The 14,088-nt window shown below is 41.3% G+C and overlaps 1 protein-coding gene across 2 annotated transcripts in view; it reads left to right on the top strand.

Moving 5' to 3' along the window:
• The window catches only part of kcnd1 (potassium voltage-gated channel, Shal-related subfamily, member 1), a 79,385-nt gene that overhangs the window by 5,602 nt on the left and 59,695 nt on the right, over positions 1-14,088 (top strand). For both annotated transcript variants that reach the window (XM_026154471.1, XM_026154470.1), the window contains 2 exons: positions 8,296-9,509; positions 13,790-14,035. In XM_026154471.1, coding sequence (XP_026010256.1) covers positions 9,354-9,509; positions 13,790-14,035 — 402 coding nt within the window. In that variant the 5' untranslated portion in view covers positions 8,296-9,353. The remainder of the gene's footprint in view (positions 1-8,295; positions 9,510-13,789; positions 14,036-14,088) is intronic.

Raw genomic sequence — 14,088 nt, 5'->3', positions numbered from 1 at the left:
CTAAAAACCCAACAGTGGCTGCTTTAGTAACAAAAAGCTCGCGGGTACATTGATGTGTGAAAGCAGTGCCACGCTGGCTGCAGCCAGAGCGCAAACCAAGAAGCAAATCTGTCAATTTTAAGGACAAACACATATCTGGCTCTTCACCTCAGTGAGTCGATGTAACTGTGTGTCAGCTAAAAGTTTAGAGCAGCCACTAGATATAAATGAACGGCACAGAAAATAACATAAAATAGCACATGCGTACAATTTAAATGGTCTGAGCCGGCTATAGATCAGTCCTTGTGCAAAAAATGGACACAGCTCTCAGCAGTGAGCGTGGAGCTGCATGTTATCTGAAAGCGCAGTCGCGCTCTGCATGTTCCGATAACATGCATCCTGGTGCATTTATGCAAATTTACGCTGCCTTTTCCCACCACTTTTCTCCTGTCCTCCCCGTGTTTCTTTTGTTAATTTAAATGATCTTCTCCTGCACAGAGTAGGAGAACAATCTGGAGCATAAAATAACCTCACAGTAAGTGCTAATCAGCATGAAGGTGCTAAGACCAGTGAGTCAACAGCTGCCAGCCTTGTTACATGTCTTTGAATGTATGGGCGTCATTTTGGTTTTCCACATAGATGCAACAGTTTGCTGCAGTCATTTGGAAAAAATAGGAAGAAAATATCTTTTTATATGTTTTCCACAAAGTTTCAAGTGTCATCTTTTTGTACCTGCTGATTGTCTTTATTAGCCAACAACATTATTCCACACAACAGTGAATGGAAACATTGATAAAATAATTTACATTTTAAATTGTTCATGAGATGATGTAAAAATGTCTTCATAGACTGGGTTAACCTGTAGGAGCTTTAATACCGGATGATCCCTGATGTTGTTCACTTTAAAAATAAAAAAGGAAAAGCCAGCAAAGGTCGAAAATAAAATATTAAATGTCTAATACATTTAACTCCAGGTCTATAATAAAAGAATCAAAGCTTCGGTAGCTCTGTGTGCAACTGAACGAGCAGTGTTCATCAAACTTTGCAACAACCTTGTCAAACATCGGTGAATAAAAATGTGCTGAACTTTTCTAAGACTGGAGGTCCAGCAAAGGCTAGAAGTGCAATCTTCCATGTGTCCGGTTTATCGTCCGGCTCCAGGCTCTCAGGCACAACATGAAAGGCCAAACCTCTGCCAGCTTTATATTTTACTTCTACTTTTTTATACTTCTACTTCCCGTACCATGTAATACTTCTAATACACGTAGAAACTTGAGTCGAAGACCTTCGAATGTGGCAAACTATTCCGCGTACAGAGCCATAATTACAAGCTGCTAATCATCAGGTACAGCAACAGGTATTAACAGGACATTGGCACCTTCTACTGGTCAGGAGGTATCATCAGCTCTTATTAAACTACTGTCGCTGCATTCGTGAGCAGCTCCGTGCTAATTTAAGTTACTGTTCTGGTGGGAAACGCCAGCATCTGTACAGATGGTGAGACTCAAGCAGACAAAACAAAACAAAGAGGAAATAAATCATAAATCATGATCAGAGTCACAGCAATCCAGTGATAGTAGTCGGTACATCAATACGTACATTGAAACAAGCGTTTTAATAAAGACTTGTGCTCCTCTCCATTTGAACTTACCAATATCTGACATCACGGTGGTGCATTTATAAGCTGGCGTGGAGGAGCTCACCTGATCCTTTCATTTCTTCCTGTCATTATACAGGTTCTCAAACAGGCTACATGTTGGGGTTGATGTGAATTTCACACTGAGGTACCTTTAGATCCTCTTTAAAAAATAAGGAAGATGATGGGATTTTAATGACAGGAGGAGCAGCCTGTTCAGGCCTTTTCAGCTGGATTTGTTGGCAGTTTATACTAATATAAAAGTTCATGTGTTCTCATCAGAAAAATGGTGAAATTATGATGATGATCATGTTTAAAAAGAGTCAGCTGTGAATGTGAAGCTTCTGAAGTATTAGACGCTGACATGTGCTCATGATCTTTGGGTGGTTGCATGTTGGTGCGTAAAGGAGTGGAGCATGGAGCCACATGATCAGGATGCATCCTGACCTCCTTACTTTCCAGGTTTTCTGGGCAATTACAGTTTTTGAAGGAGACCCAGGGGCAGACCTAGAACCCGCTGTTAGATTATATGTCTCATCCGGTTTGGGAAATCCTCAGGATCCTCCAGGTGGAGCTGAAAATGCTGCTGCCACCTGACTGTGATTCAGCAGCACTTAATGGTTGGATGGGTGGGTGGATGAACAGATGGGTTGATGGATGATGGATCATTTCGCTTTTGTTTGCTTTTGTCAGCTGACATATTTTCGGTTAATCATTATATCCAATGTGCAGATGCTGTATTCTTTTGCTTGTACTGAACTGTGTGTGTGTGTGTGTGTGTGTGTGTGTGTGTGTGTGTGTGTGTGTGTGTGTGTGTGTGTGTGTGTGTGTGTGTGTGTCTGCCGGCCGCAGTGAAGCGCTGCTCAGTGATGGCCGTCTAATGGTTTCACACAAACACTTAGAGTGGCCGGCCATGTGCTGCCCTCCATCACTCTGTGAGTGTCTGTGTGGGAACAGAAGTTTCCACTCCAGCAGAAACGCTGCTCCTACTGTTTCAGAAGCTTTCCTTTCATTTAAAACAAACTCATTTCATCTCTGAATTCTCAAAATTTATATTTAATCATTTTTGGTAAGCGTTTTCCAGCTGTCGTGTGAGGCAACACAACTGCTTTTAACAGCACCCTCTGAGAGCTGTAGTAACGACAGGTGGAGGTCAGGGTGGATGGATGGGTGGACTGCTGTTTATTGAGTTTACTGACCTCAGATTTGCGTGTGTCTGGTCTTTGGCAAGTTCTACAAACATTTGCAGTGAACGATGGAACAGCATGACAACACTACATCATAGCATGATAAAGTATATACATGAACAGGTAAAGGTGGAAAAATAAGGGAGTACTTAGCACTTAACAAAAATGATAACAAAAACAGTTTCTGAACCAAAAATATACCAAATACATGCCCGTAAAAATACCGTACAATGCAAAACATTGAAAGTGGAATAGTATCCTTCAAAGCAAAACTTCAGTTTTGAAGAACCGATGACCAAAAGTGTAATAAAAGTAGGCTTCATTTGTACAACGCAAATGTAACCTTAAGCAGAAACACTAAGTTTTATTTTAGGAGCAATAATCCTAATTTGAGAAAAGTAACATAAAAATAGATCAAAGAAGAGATTAAAATGATAAAAAATAAAATAACTCAGCTGTAGAAACAGGATGTAACCACGAGCTGAACAAAGAACAAACCCCAATCAATAAAACAAGAAGGAAAATTGTAAAATCAGAAAGACTGAAAAGTCCCCACCGCACTTCCCGAGGACATTTTATTGATCTGTGAGCAGACAGCCTGGTTTCTCTTTATTGATTAGTAATCAGAAGCATGTTTTCTGCTGATTAGTGATTGGAGACCTGTTGTTTTCCTGTTATTGACCAATTTATGTGAAGAAGAGCAGATGCAGGAGATTTATGTTTTACTGAAAGGTTTACACTTTATTTAGTTGTGGCAGTTTGTATGAGGGTGAAGCACAAGGTGATCTTCCTAAAGGGAAAAAATATCCCTTGGAAAAAAGAAACTTGGAAAAATAGATATATTTTTTTCTGTTAAGAAACTGCTTTGCTTACTTTACAAGGTTGCCTGAAAGGGATGAAAATCCTGATGATTGTACCCAGAGTCACCGTATTATCAGAAGCATCAGGAACGTGGAGAGAAGTTGCTGGAGTTCAGAAGAAAATTGCATATTGATCTGAATGAAAGTCTCCTGCTTGTGGTGTTTCATGTTTCCTGATGCATCGTTCTATGAAGAAGTTTCTTTCCAAACAATTTTCCAACATTGTGCTTATTTTTTTGGTTAAATATTACACTGGAGCAGCTCGTTACCCAACTGGTGTACAAGTGTTTCCACACTAGGAGACCGGATATTACCGCGTTTCTCTGGTCGTCCTCTGGGGAAGCTTTTGAATTGTCGCGCTTGTTTGCACAGAGTACTTTGCATCTGTGCGATTGTAGTGAGAGCCTGAACTACATTGCAAGTCAGCCTCATACTCTGCGGGTGCTGGACTCCAGCAGGGCTGCCCTTTGGCACCACTTCTGTCACAAGTTTTATGTACAGTTTCTAAACACAACCATGGAGTGGAGGGTGCGCTGCTTGATCACTTTGGGATGATGTGGACAGGCAGATGGATGTCTGGGCCTGCCATATCAGACCTGTGTGGGAGGAAGGGGATGGATGATGGATGGATGGATGGGATTGGACATTTGAATGCAGGTTTTATTATAAAGTGTTATTGAACATTTAAAAGGAAGCCCACTGAATGATGGAAGCTCTTTACCTGATCTAAACACACCTCTGGTCCCACTATTGAATAATGTATCTGTTTACTTCAGCTGATTCATTTCATAATCACAAACAGATGAATGTAGAAGAGCAATCAGGCAGATCCCATTAAAGGAGAACTCCTTTCAGGTTTGCTCAAAGCTTTTAAGCTGTACAGACAACACAGTGACTGATGGGGAAATGGATTACATGTGAACACAGTTCACTGTATAGATAAATGCAGGACTATAACATGTTGACTTTTATTCTGAAACTTCAGTTGTTTATGTTCTTTGAATTGTAGAAACTCTTTCAAACTTTTGGGAATCAGCTCTTGGGTGGTAATGACCATAAAACCATAAAACCAGCAGCCAACACATTACCAGAAGGGTCGAGGTGCAGCACCAGCTGCTTGATGGGAGCTAAACGCCAATCCCAGAGCAGTGGCTGTAGATAAAAGGCATTATGCGGGTGCTGTAAATATCTAATGTTCACTCAGAAACCATGATGTCAGCAGGGATTCCCACAGAGAGGATGGGCAGATGGGTTTACTACAGGCCTGCAGACTGAGGAAAGAACTGCAGGTGGAAAAAGACTGTCCAACACGTGCCAGAAACAGAAAGCCTTTCAGCTTTTTAAGCTGTTTACTACAGACATTACTCACCTTGTGTGGTACTTGAAGGACATTCTTCTGGAAGTGAAACTGCTGAACTAACCTGAAATACCCATTTCAGAACCTAACCTCTATTTTCTTGGCCATTTAATTCAAATTACAAAATGAATCACAGGGAAGACATTCAGTTTGCACATAAAACAACACCAACCTGTTATCATTCCCAGGAAGTCAGACGCTGCCATTTCATCAAAGCGCTCTTCGGCTTTAGTACATAATGCAGTGGGCGATGGCAACATGGAGGAAGGTTTTACTTCCAGTTCATCACATGTTGATGCTTGTGAAGGACACTTGGCATCTCATTTAAAAGCACTTGATAAAAAGAGACATTTGAACCCACAGCAGTATTTTCCTCATTCTAATCAAAGCTGTATTCACTCATGGACTCAAGATCAATAATGCCCTAATGCAAATGTATATGGTATATATATCACCTCCTTGTTCATCAACATTTTGGCGAAACGCATTTGTAACATTTAAGCCTTGATAAAAATTACCGGTGAAAATATAGAGAAAAGAAATAAGCGTCATGCCAGAGTGACTGAATGTTGCTGTTCAGTTAAAGCTTTCCTGCTGAGATGATGGAAAGCTCCACTTGGAGCACGTTCACCACTGAGCGCAGGGAAGCTGTGTGTGTGCGCGCGCGTGTGTGTGTGTGTGTGTGTGTGTCTGTCTGTCTCTGTGGTGGATTGTATGTGCTTAGTGGTAACTGAGGCAGTGCAGCTAAACTAAACTAGTCAGGCTGAAAGCGTATTCATAATTCATCACAGACACACACTGGAGACTTTACCGCGGCAGGACAGATAACAGCCACAGGCAGGTGACTGTGTGTGCGCTCAATATGTTTTACTAAAATACTAACAGCAACAATACTACAGTATGGAAGTATTCTACTAATTAGAAGTAAAGGTAGTACAAAGAAAACTGCATACAATAATGTAACTTTGTAACTTTGATTTTTAGTTTTAGTTTAGTCTGATTTCTAAGTCATATTTGAGGAGACGTTTTTGCATGCAGGCAAAAATTCCATATGAAGAGCACAGACAGATAAAAACTAAAAAACATATTCACTATTGCTTTTAGTATCATTGGGATATCATTTCAATGACAATGAGCAGAAGTAGTTAATGTTTGTTGATCATCACAAAGGTTTTGGGGGTTTAAGAGGTTAAATTTCCTGAAGACGGCAGATTCAGTGTGATTCGACTCAAACCTGAGGAAGCAGCGGTTTTATTGCTCCCACTGTGGACTTAATGCAATAAATGCATGACAATAACTTTTCATCTGATGGTGAGGAGTTTCACAGGAAACTTTATTGTGTCTTTATTGAGTGAAGAACGCAGTGGGAGAAATAAAGAGAGAGAAGGAGGAAGATGGCCAGCGATGTTTTTGCTCTGCAGACTGAGGATACGCTGCTTGTCTCATCATAAAAAACATCTTTAATAACCTGAAGCCTTATATCTTCATCTTAAACACATGAATGGAGCTTCAGCTGTACAGCCCTCAGGGGAAGTTTGAGAAGGACGAAGAGGATCAATAAACAGACATGAGATGTACATACTGTCCACTATTCAATCAAAATGATTCGTTTAGATTTAATGATAAAACGAGTGTTTGTCTAAACCAGCATTATATGTGTTATTATTTAAAATGTGTTTAACTTAGTTCGGAAATTCTTTAAAAAAACCCTTTTCTGCTTTTCCGTTTTTTCTGTCATAGTTTAGCTTGTTTTTGTAACACATTTTAAAACGGCTCTAATAGGTACTTTCTGAGGTGGTTTTCATTCTTCCATTCACAAGTTAATGATGATAGACCTGCCGAGCACAGTGCTCATGAGAAATAGAACTTCCAAGTCCCGGGGTTCAGAGGACACTTTCACATATCGACTGGCCAACCACATCACTGGCTCACCCACTCATTTGGGAGGGGGTTTAGAGAGCTAAAGAAGGAGTTGAGGTGATTTGGGCATGTCAGCAGGATGCCTCATACATGCTTCCTATGTGAAGTATTTCACAAGAGGAGGTCACCTTTGCAGAACCGCTCTGTAGATGTCTCTGCGTGGTGTCTGGGGAGAGCGAGGTCAAAGCATCTCTGCTTAAATTGCTGCCACTACAACTTGCACACAGATGGATGGACGGATGGATGGACAGACGGACGGACGGATGGATGGATGGATGGATGGATGGATGGATGGATGGATGGACAGACGGACGGATGGATGGATGGATGGATGGATGGATGGATGGATGGATGGACGGATGGATGGATGGATGGATGGACAGACGGACGGATGGATGGATGGATGGATGGATGGATGGATGGATGGATGGATGGATGGACCAATGTTGAGTGGATGTAATGAGGCCAGAACCAGGTTGAAAAATATCAGTTACAGTTACCCTTTGTGTTCCTGTTGCTTTGAGCTTATTGTTGGGTGTTTGCTTTTATTTCTCCTGCCTCATTGACATTGATTGTCTTCACCTGTGTGGTTACTCTCACCTGTGCTTCATTTCCACCAGCTGTTTCCCATTCCCTGATTAGCTAATGTGTATAAACGGTCCAGCCCTTCTCCTCAGTCGCTGTCTTAGTGTCTGTTTGTCTTGTTTACCTACCCATGTGGGCACCTTTTTGACTCCTGAAGGTTTTGATTCCTAAACCAGTGATAGATCATGAACAAAACTGCTCATTTAGTGTCGGGAGGATCTCAGTTCAGGGATATAGACATGTAGAACATGCTACCCTGCTGGGACTGTTTCACAGACTTCTCCACACAACCACTGGAAATTTATGTATAGTTTGGTTGCTCTGTGTTTACCGCTGATTGCAGTGATTAACATCAGCCTACTGAGCTGTCTGTTAGGTAGATGAGGGACCTCCTTCATCCAAATGGGACTAATAACAACTGACAGTGGTCATTAAACAGGTTGATTAAATCCGATTTGGACGCTTTGATGTGGTCTGGGTCAGGTTGTGTGTTCCGGTACGTCTGTTGCATTCCCGGACACTTGGTTACCCAAGTCCACACAAATCAGCTCCAGAAGTAGGAACAAAGACTCTTGGCTGTAGTACAATACGCCAAAAAAAACAAAGTCTTTCTTCCCTGTAAGGACCCTTGCAGTTCCTACCTCTCTTCAGCTTTTTCCCACCCATACCTCCTCTTTTCTCTCTAAATTCAGTCTCTTCCCTCCTTCTCCTTCTCCTCCTGGTTTGTCTCTCACTCTCTGCTTCTTTTTCTGTTTGTGTGTTTTCTGACAGGACAACCATACATGGACATGGAGAAAGGAGCGCCTGACGTCTCTTCTACACTCAGAAACAAAGCTGGTGTCTCTCTTTCTCCACCACTAATGCCCCGGCAACTTCAATAAGAGGGAGAGACTAAAACACAGAGATAGATAAAGGGGAAAACAGCAAGCAAGAGCAGAAAGAGAACAAGAGGAAGAGTGAGGCTGCACAACCATAATCTCCACAGCTGAGAAACACTTAGAGGGAGGGAGGCAACACAGGCGATTCTGTCTATCTTGCAACTTCAGGGACCATCATCACAATTTAATAAGAATTTGAAAGGCTGCGGTGCTGCAACAAATCAGTCTTCACAGGGAAAGAGGGTGGGTGAGAGAGCTAGAGTCAGACAGAGAGAGAGAGCGAGAGAAAGGGAGGAGGCCAGACACAAATGTTTTAACGCTTCCCTACCTGGATTCATATCTTTCTGCCTTTTCTTGTAAATCCCCGCAGCAATAAACCTGTGACGGCAATATCAAAGAACCACTTTATTATTATTTTACACATAATCTATTGTGCTAAGACTGCTGAGATTTCAAGAAATTATGTTTTCCTATCAAGAGAGTTCATATTTTCAAGAAGTGCATCCTATTTAGAGCAACAGGACTGAGAGGAACTTGTAGAGAAACAGAGAAATATTTTAAAAAAGCAGCGTTTACCCTGAGAAGTGTCTCGCAGGCCAGACGGAGAGGAACAGAAAGGACGGCGTCACGAGAAGACCATCCAAACTGCAACAAAATAAAAGCACGGGCCTCACGCTTGTTCATCGATCTGCTTTCCTGCCCCTTTACAGCTTTTTTTCATGGCTTGACACCCAACTGCAATCTGGCCCCTCCCTTCCCCTTTCCTTCCCCCCCAACATGTCCAACCACCTCGCATCTCACTGCCCAGACCGCCAAAGGAAATCAGGGCAGCTGAAGAAGTGAGCAAGGCTTTAACCGAGCCAATAAACATTTCATTAGCTCCATCCGCTCTTCCCTCCTTCGACGAGGACAAGAACTCTCACACTCTACAGGTGGGCGCTCTGATACAACATGGCAGCCGGCGTGGCGACATGGCTGCCATTTGCACGGGCGGCGGCAGTTGGTTGGCTGCCGCTGGCCAAAAAGACGATGCCCAAACCTCCAGTGGACAACTCGTCCAGATCGGATGAGATCCTGTACCTCAACGTCAGCGGGGTCAGGTTCCAGGTGGGTGCTGGCGTCCACTGAGCGTGCTCTAAAAATGCTTTCAAAAAAGTGGCTGCAAGTTACAGGAATGTGTGATTTCACAGTTGAAAGCTTTGTGACTGACTTTGTAGAAAAGTTCGAGTTATGTAAAGAGAAAATTTACACTATTTTCACTGAACATCAAAGGTTGAACTCAAAACAATAAAAAAGAAAGGAAGACTTTATTTTAAAAACATGAAATAAAAGCAACATCTTTTCAATTTCTTGATGCATCCTCAATCATCCAGGAGATCTTTTCAATCGTCCTAACCAAGAATGAAAAGATGTAGTAAGCGTGTCATCAAGGCCAATGCCTTCTATTACACTCCCCAAACATACTTAATAGATTAAAAGTAAAACTATGACTGTAAAGTTTATATAAAAACTGTAAGTGAAATATAATATTAGGTTGTTTTTATTGGTTTTTAGTGTAAAGGACACTTACTGTGTGTTATGAGCTTCCATCCACTCACATTCTCACCTAGGACCAAGTTAAATTCCCACTTTACTTAATGTGCATGCCTTTAAATTACGAGTGGAAGTTGGAGTACCAGGACAGACTTTTTGACCTTTCAATAAACAATATGAAACCCTAAAAATAAAAAAACGGCAAGCAAACAACAAAAACTGAAATAAATTAAAAATCAGAAAATACATTTTTTTTACATTTAACAGGATGGAACAATTAAAACGTTGATGTTGTTGAATAAAAACGATTTGGATTAATTGACAAATGAAATGCATAAAAACTTAACCTCTAACAAAGCATTGTGTATAAACATCATCAGATATTTCTTTAGTAAATAATTTTCTGTTTCAGAAAATTAAACTGTTGAGATTAAATTAAATGTTGACATTAAGAATCTCATATGTGAGAGTCGCCCTGGGAGGAAAGGAAAGCCGAGGAGCTGGGCACCACGTTGGCATTATGTATGCCATGCTCATAATCTCCTACGTACATAACTGATGAATAACTAGAAGAGTTATTTTCTGGGTCTCTGAGGAGCTAATGAATGTAGCATGTGTTTGAAATTAGAAGCCCAGAACACACCTGTTTGTCCTGCTGGTGTCCCGCATGAATGAATCCTTAACATCCACCACCCTTAGCTTCAGCAGCCTTAACATCCTCCCTACAGAGGACGTACCTCCACCCGTGTGTGTCACTGCTGGGTGTAAGTTATGCGTTGTGGGCTTGTCCAATATGAATGTAAATCCTCGGGATGCCGGGTTGCTTCGTGACAAATCAGAGGCCTCGTTTATCAACCGCCTGTGGTGCATAAGCAGTGTTTATGCTCGTGTCCACGTTCTCCATCAAACTTTTCTTTTTTTTTCTTGGGTTTTTAGATTTAAAAGCACTCTTCTGCATGTGTAAACACAATTCCAGCAGTAGACAACGCCAATATTAATATCAGCTGTGCAAAATTTGCAGGTTGTCAGCTGTAGTTCAATAATTATTTATTTATTTATTTATTTTTTGCAGTGCAACATGAGTGAGTGAGTTTCAATTACAGCAAGCAGCTTTATTTCCCTGACATTCAGTCTTAAGCGAGGTTCCCTTTGTTATGACAAGAAAATGCAGAGTTTCTTCAGGTGAATTGTGCTTCTTTTAAATTAGTTTCTGCCTCCTGCTGCGTCTTTTTGATGTCAACAAAGCCTTTGTTACACACTGCGTTTGTTGGATGAGCAGCTCCATAAACTACAGCAGATCCAAAGATTCTGTTAATGCCATTCAGTTATTATATATTATATAATTTTATATGCATTGTATAATAATTCAACATTGTTACATTTCAGTGCCCCCTCCTTCCTAGTGTTTTTTTTTCTGTATAGCACAGTCTATTAAAAGCAAGTGTATCAGATAATAATAATAATAATAATAGTGAAAAACAAAAACAGTCCTCAGTGATCCTGGATTTTGATAAGAAAAACTACCTTAATTAGACTCCCAGCTCTCTTAGAGTTATTACTTTTTGTTTGTTTTAAGTTAGCAGGTCTTAATTTGTCGTTATTTTTTCTCATTAAAGTTGACCTATTTTCCTTTCACATAAAAACAAACCAGTGTATTAACTGAATCATGCTGTATGCTATATTAGCCTATATTTGTTCACATTTTGAAAACGATGCTTTGGCTATGAGCAGTTACTCTTCAGTTATTCCTGAATGTTTACTGTTGTGGGATTACTGTAAAACAGCACTGATCCACACAGTTAAGCAGGGGGATGTTATTCCAACACAGCAAGCAGGAAAGAAATATTCCCAGCTCCACATTTTTATTCTTGGACTGTTCTGGAGTAGATTTGCATGATTCAGTTAAAAATAATCCTTACTTGTCTTGAACTGGGCCTCGGTGCAGTTCATCCTCTGTCTGGAAGATGCCGTTTTAGCTCGCTTCCCTCCTGCTTTCAGCCAGCTTTCCGAAAGAGAACGTTTAGAGCAGAGAACAGCTTTTGGGATTATTTGTAGGCTTCATGCAGACCTCATTATTCGAAGCTTTGGTTGTTTAATATGAGCCTTTCAAACATGGAATTCAACCTATGGTGTTGGTCGGTTTTCTAGTCATTGAATGCGACAGTACTGAAATCAGGACCTGCTGTGAACGCTCCCCAAATCAAAGTGGACTGAAATTCCATTTGCAGGTCCTACAAAGGTCAACTTCTAATTTCCTCTAAAATTATTCGTACATTTGTCCTTTTTAATGAAGAAGAACACTCTAAAGGTTATTAAAACTCATTATCTGTTGAAGTGTTACAGTCACTTGACATTTTCTAGGAGGAAAATTAAGAGCTCTGTCACTTACAGAACTATTTCCAGAGACTCGTGCTCCCGTGATGTGTTCCAGCCACGCTCCTACTTCCACGGCAGCAAGTTGTAAATCCTGTACGTCTAATCAGCGCATTGATGTGCATTTGGGTAGAAATAATAATAAAATGGCTCCACAACTAAAATAGATTTGGGTAGCTTTCAGCGTACTTTCTGCTGCGGTGGCAAAATGAGTGGAAAGTTCTTGTCGAGCTTGTGACTTTGGCCTCATTTTTCAAAACAAAATGCAGCAGCTTGAAGTTGCTGTAAAAATAGAAAGTTACAGTAATGCTGCCATTTAATATGGAATCCTAAACAAAACAGCAGCGGTATTAAAAAGGCCCTGCTTCACCGTTACCTTTAGTTACTGACAGTCCACTGCTCCCATCTAACATCTCACTGCCTCCTTCAAACAGCACTTTTGCTTTTCACATGTGAATGTGATATTTGGATTTTTATTTTTAGAATCTTTTGTACATTTTACACGGGTCACTTCACTAAGCCCCAAACCACCAGTGGGAAGGTTACTTCAGTTTAGAAGTCGTTACCACGTTCTTCACTTTCTCAAAGGACTTGTTATATTTGATTTATTTTCAAATAAATGTTACCAACTTGGGAATGAAGCAGAACATTCCTCTAAACGCTCAAACCTTGACATCCAGGATCTCACTGCTGGCAGCATTTTAAAACAAGCTTTTCTCTTTTCTCTCCACAGACGTGTTTGTCGGTGGGCTATAGCAGTGCAGCACGATTTCATGTAGTTGTCGGAAACTAATCTGGCAGTTTGTTTGCTTCCTGCTGAAGTTTAGATCTTTTTGAAACAGAAGTAGTTTGCTTACACTGACGGACTGCTTATAGCAGCCTAGATACTTTTGCTATTTGAGGGTGTTATTTCCAATGCAACACCGTGGACGAAATTGCATGTCCCAGGAACGAGCTTCAGTAACTGTGGCCCCCACCAACCCACCTGACTCTCACAGCATGCTGCTTCTTTGGGCTGTGCCTGATCAGGTCCCATGGGGCTAATGTCTGACCACCTCAAAGCTCAGGGAAGTGACTGAAAGAATAAAACTGGATAGGAACAAATTTGTCTGGGAGGGTGAGGTGTCCAGGAAGGCCTCAAAGTAGTGACACCACTCCTTCACATTAAAAAAAAGCATGTTGAGGTGGTTCAGGCATCTCACTAGGATGCCTCCTGGATGCCTTTTAAGCAAGGTATTTTGGACATGTCCTCCTGGGGAGGAAGCCCCAGGAATCATGTCTCTCAGCTGGCTTGGGAATGTCTTTGTGTCTCCCTGGTTAAGCTAGAGTCGGTGGTCAGTAAGAGGGAGGTCTAAGCTGCTGCCCCTGCAACCTGAATCTGAATAAGTGGTATAACATAAAAAGATGGACGATTGATGCTTACTGTACATGAGAACCTGAGAAAACTCCTCTATTCTTATTTCTTTTCCTTTTTTCTTCAGACATGGAAGAACACCCTGGACCGTTATCCTGACACACTGCTGGGCTCCTCTGAGAAAGAGTTTTTCTTCAACGAGGACACAGAGGAATATTTCTTTGACAGAGATCACGAGATGTTCCGGCACATTCTGAACTTTTACCGCACAGGAAAGCTCCATTACCCACGACACGAGTGCATCCAGGCCTTTGACGAAGAGCTGGCCTTCTACGGCATCGTGCCGGAGATCATTGGAGACTGCTGCATGGAGGTACACCTACTCTTTCTTCTACAAAGCCTCCCCTTTGTAGTTCAAAATGTTAC

Source organism: Astatotilapia calliptera, chromosome 20 (genome assembly GCF_900246225.1).
Source record: "Astatotilapia calliptera chromosome 20, fAstCal1.2, whole genome shotgun sequence".
Lineage (NCBI taxonomy): Eukaryota > Metazoa > Chordata > Actinopteri > Cichliformes > Cichlidae > Astatotilapia > Astatotilapia calliptera.
Note: the sequence above shows the minus strand (reverse complement) of the source record. Positions and strands in the feature narration are given on the sequence as shown.